This window comes from Eutrema salsugineum, unplaced genomic scaffold (assembly GCF_000478725.1).
Source record: "Eutrema salsugineum unplaced genomic scaffold, Eutsalg1_0 scaffold_23, whole genome shotgun sequence".
In the NCBI taxonomy this organism is placed as follows: Eukaryota; Viridiplantae; Streptophyta; class Magnoliopsida; order Brassicales; family Brassicaceae; genus Eutrema; species Eutrema salsugineum.
In genome coordinates this window covers 396644-401025 of record NW_006256805.1, presented here as the reverse complement: position 1 = coordinate 401025, position 4382 = coordinate 396644, and the positions used below count along the sequence as shown (strand labels likewise).

At 35.2% G+C, this 4382-nt stretch overlaps 1 protein-coding gene across 1 annotated transcript; it reads right to left on the bottom strand.

Annotated features, from left to right (window-relative positions):
• Window positions 1–229: 229 nt before the first annotated feature.
• LOC18015381 (RING-H2 finger protein ATL34) lies at window positions 230–1306 on the bottom strand. Its single transcript, XM_024154874.1, has one exon. The coding sequence runs from the start codon at window positions 1304–1306 to the stop codon at window positions 230–232; it is 1077 nt and encodes a 358-aa protein (XP_024010642.1).
• Between the last annotated feature and the right edge of the window lie 3076 nt (window positions 1307–4382).

Sequence of the window (4382 nt, the reverse complement as noted above, 5' to 3'; positions counted from 1 at the left end):
ACTAGATACTGTTAATAGGATCCATATAGAAACTGTACAATACGGCTGAGAGTATCGTTTAGGCACTCTTCTGTTCTAGTTTCACTGCACACACTTAATTAGTATACATACATATAGCTACATGCAATGCTTCATAGTTTTTTTTTTTTAAGGCTTCATAGTTACGCCAAACCAAATTCTGTATAACCTAACCTTGTGATCAGAATGAAAACTTTATATAGTCACCAATTTAAGAGGAGGCCATCTCTGGCTTAAGGCGTTCAAATGACCCTTCTCCAAACTCTTTCTCCTTTCCTTTTGCTGACTGAACAGAGGCAGTTTGAAATGAGAAAGAGAAAGAAAGAGAAATGGTCCGTCGACTATTTCGGCGTCCATCAGGAAAACCTCTCCTTCCGCTCCCAACGCTACCGCTTCTATAGCCTCGCCTTGAACTCCTAGCTTGTGGTAGCGACCTGTGACTCAACTGTCTCCTTACCTCTTCTGGTAACTGCAACGTGAATCTGTCTAGATTCTCTCCTAGTGGGACCAGAGAATGCCCCGTAGAATGAGATCTTGGGAATAGTATCTCCGTTATTCGCCAGTTGGATGACCCTGTAGACCTAGATCGGGGTGGTCTGTTTGTCTTGTTGTTACTGCTCCATGTTAATCCCTCTAACAAACGCATGTCTGGAGATTCCAAGACACTTCTTCGTGCGTTTCCTGTTTCAAGATCAATATCTTGATTGATATGTGGGCGTATAAATGGATATATAAGGCTTTGATCACTGCCCGGTTTGGGAGCGAGATTGGCGCGACAAACAGGACAAGTAGAGCGAGAAGAGAGCCAGACATCGATGCAATCAGCATGAAATGCATGGCTACAAGGAGTCATCAAACGCAACGTTTCCTCGTTCTCAAACTCGTTCAGGCAGATGGCACATTCCACGCCACCATTGCCTATCTTTAGCCCTTTAACTTGTGAGTAAAGAAAGGAAGGAAACGACTTTATGACATCCTTTTCAAGTCCACGGGTTGTCCTCCTTGTCCACGCTGCTCCTCCGGCACGACCTCCTTCATCGGTATCAGAGCTTGTTCCAGGAGGAGATGTGTTTGTGTATTTATAGCAAACGCAGCAAGCGAGGATGCTGAATAAGAGCGTGAACATAAGCATTCCAATTATTACCGCTGGTACTTGGTTTTGTCTTCTTAGTTGTGGACCATATGGACCAGTGGTTTCAGTCTGCGGCTGGCCTGTGACTTGGAGAACAAGCAACAATATGTAGACAGCATGATGACAAAGCAGGATTGGAATCTTTCGGATTGTCATGCTGCGATTGGGCTTTCTTTTTGAATGTTGATCATCTCTTGATCAACTCCATGTTGAAGGTAGGGGAAGAAGTCATTATGCTATAAAAAAATTATTATTTGGGTGAAGTGCTTCTCACGTTTGATCGTGACGGAGAGTATTAATGTATTATAGGTTTGAATAATCATTTTTGTTGGGTCGTAATGATTGGTTCGGCTTTGTTCATCTGACGTTTTGACTTTGAAGAAGTCGTAGGTTTTTAGTAGAACAAATACAACTACACCTATCCCCTCTTTCTTCAACTAGATTGTTCGTTAAGCAACTTGATTTTCTGCAGAAAAGCTTTGTTCTGACTAGTCCTGAGAATTCGGGTTAATTGAACCGTTTTGCTCAATAAAAAATTTCACTAAAATCAAACAAAAAAGATTACGGATCAGTTTGGTTCAATGATCGAGTACTTCGGTTTTTAAAAATTCTATTGAATACAACCGAAATTTTCATTTTGTGATAAATTCAATTAAATCATTGGATAATTTCAGTTATATTCGGTTTACAATTTCAAGAATGTTTTCCTAAATGTTTGTAAAATCCAATATAATTTGGTATAATCGGTTTTAAATAAACACCAAAGAACCGATCGGTTCCATCTCCTGAACCAAACTGGACCGATAACCAATTGAAAGGTAACGATCGGTTTGAACTTCCAAAATGAACGGAAACCTAAAACCTAAAAGTTTGGGTTGGTTAAAATACCCAGACCTATAATTCTGAAATATTCTGATGTTTAATTATATTGAAAATGAGAGATTTTAAATATCAGAAAATAATAAAGAAAGGATTTATTTTTATAAGGAATTTCTTTGATGAACAGTTTCGAGGTAACTAGTTCTTTAGTCTGCACTTGCGCAGATGGATAGGTTTCATAAGCTAATTAAATTATTAAGTTATTAAATTTGTTGTTAGTAAAAAACCAATCACAAATATAACAATAATATTAGATTATTAGATTTTCGACCAATAAAAATTAAATATTATTTATAAAAAATTACAACCAATAATGTTTTATTCACTCACGCATTGTAATTACAGATGATTTTTTATTTCTGATTAAATTTTTATTAATCTCTCTATAGCTAAAATTCCCTCTCCATTTTGTTGTAAGTGTTTTTTAGTTGTTTTTGACTTCTACTTTTTTTTTTTTTATCATATTTGTCTTCTTCAAATATTATTCTTCTTCTTTCTTTTTTAGTTTGTTTCTGTCTTTTCTATCGGTTTTCCATTTTCATCGTTTTCATTCTCTGGCTTATTATTCTTTCGATTTTCATTGTCTCGTTTTCATATCCTCAAATCTTTCTGCTTTGTCTTCTTTTTCTTATTCTTTATATTTTGGTTTATAAACTCCCTCGTGATGTTACATGATGCAAGGGTTACTTCTAACTTCACGTTTTAAATTTATAAACCCTAAATATCCGCAAGTGCACAGATGTGCGTTGTAATACTTAGGGGTCGAACCACATAAATTTTGAGTTTTCAGTGATGTTTTTGCAATGGCTACCGTCTTTGATCCACGGTTAAAGCTTACACTTGTGGACTTTTGTTTTGCAAAGCTTGATGTGAGAACTTATCAAGCCAAGATGGAAAACTTGCGTACTAAACTGCGTGTGCTTTTTGAATCATATGAGAAAAGGACGAAATCTCCATCACCATCTACACAGTCACGAGAAACTAATGCAAAAGATGGAGCACAAATTGGGAGCTTTATGAATTACGATGTAAGTAGTTTTTTATGTTATTTATGTGTCTTATTATCTGGATTAAGTTTGCAAGTTTTATTTCTTATGAACTAGTATACATTATAGTTGAGTTGGAAGTGTGCTCCACGTTTGCAAGTGTGCTTCACTTTTAAATATTTCGTTCGTCTTTTTGTTTGCAAGTGTGCACCACGTTTAAATATTTATTTCGTCTTTTTGTTTGCAAGTGTGCTATACGTTTCTGTTCAACATTTATTTAATCTTTGTAGAAGCTTTGCTTCATGCTGTGCTTTGCTTCACGTTTTCTCTTTTAGTTTATAAATACGTAGTTACAGTTTTTTGTTTTTTTTTTGCTTTCAGGATTTCTTAGCCTTTCGCAGGTCAAGTGTTGCTGTTAGTGGGAAGACTTTTCTGGAATTGTATCTTGATGAACCGGCATTAGACGAGATCGATCTCGACGTCTTGGATTATTGGAAAATTAACTCAAAAAGATATGGTGAGCTTTCTTTAATGGCTTGCGATCTGCTTAGTATACCCATCACGACAGTAGCTTCAGAATCCTCTTTTAGCTTTGGAGCTCGTGTTTTGAACAAATACAGAAGCCGGCTTCTTCCCAAAAACGTGCAAGCTTTAATATGCAGTCGCAATTGGTTACAGGGATTTGAAGCATATGAAAATGGTAAACAAATTTTTGTCAAAATTTTTACACTTATTTAATCATAATTTGGTTCAGTAACTTAATTTAATCATATATGCAGAGGAGGAAGAAGAATCTGATAGTGAAGATAAGACATTACCATCTTTCCAATCCATTCTCAATGATGAAGATGAGGACGAAGATGAAGCTGAGGATGAAGATGAAAATTGAAGAATTATCAACTTTGGTTTGCTTCTTGAATTTGAGAATTAAGTTAAAAGTTTTAGGTTGAATTTCATTTCTTCTAGGATTTTTTATTATCTTGCTTTCTCTGGTTTTAGCCTATGTTACTTTGATACTTTCTTAGATTTTATTCTTCTTTTGCTTCTCTGATTCTTGAAATTTTTTTATTGGATTGTTGGTGATAGTTTCAAAATATTGCTTTTAAGTTGAACGATGCTTGTTGTTTTAATTCAAAATCATTGCTTCATACAACATAGACACGAGCAACTAAACTATATCCTTCTTTGATTAAGATTTTTGTAATTGGACTATATCCTTTTGAAAGGCTTTTGATGAACTTCAAATCCATTCACTTACCAAAATCTCGTAAAGATGAAAGTATAGAGAATAGACTTGATGTTGCTTTTGTTGTTTAATATCGATAGTCTAACGTAAATTACAAAGATGAGCATTATAAAGAAAAAAT

Excerpts from the sequence above, each read along its gene's own strand:
- LOC18015381 (XM_024154874.1), bottom strand. The coding sequence starts at position 1,306 with ATGACAATCCGAAAGATTCCAATCCTGCTTTGTCATCATGCTGTCTAC.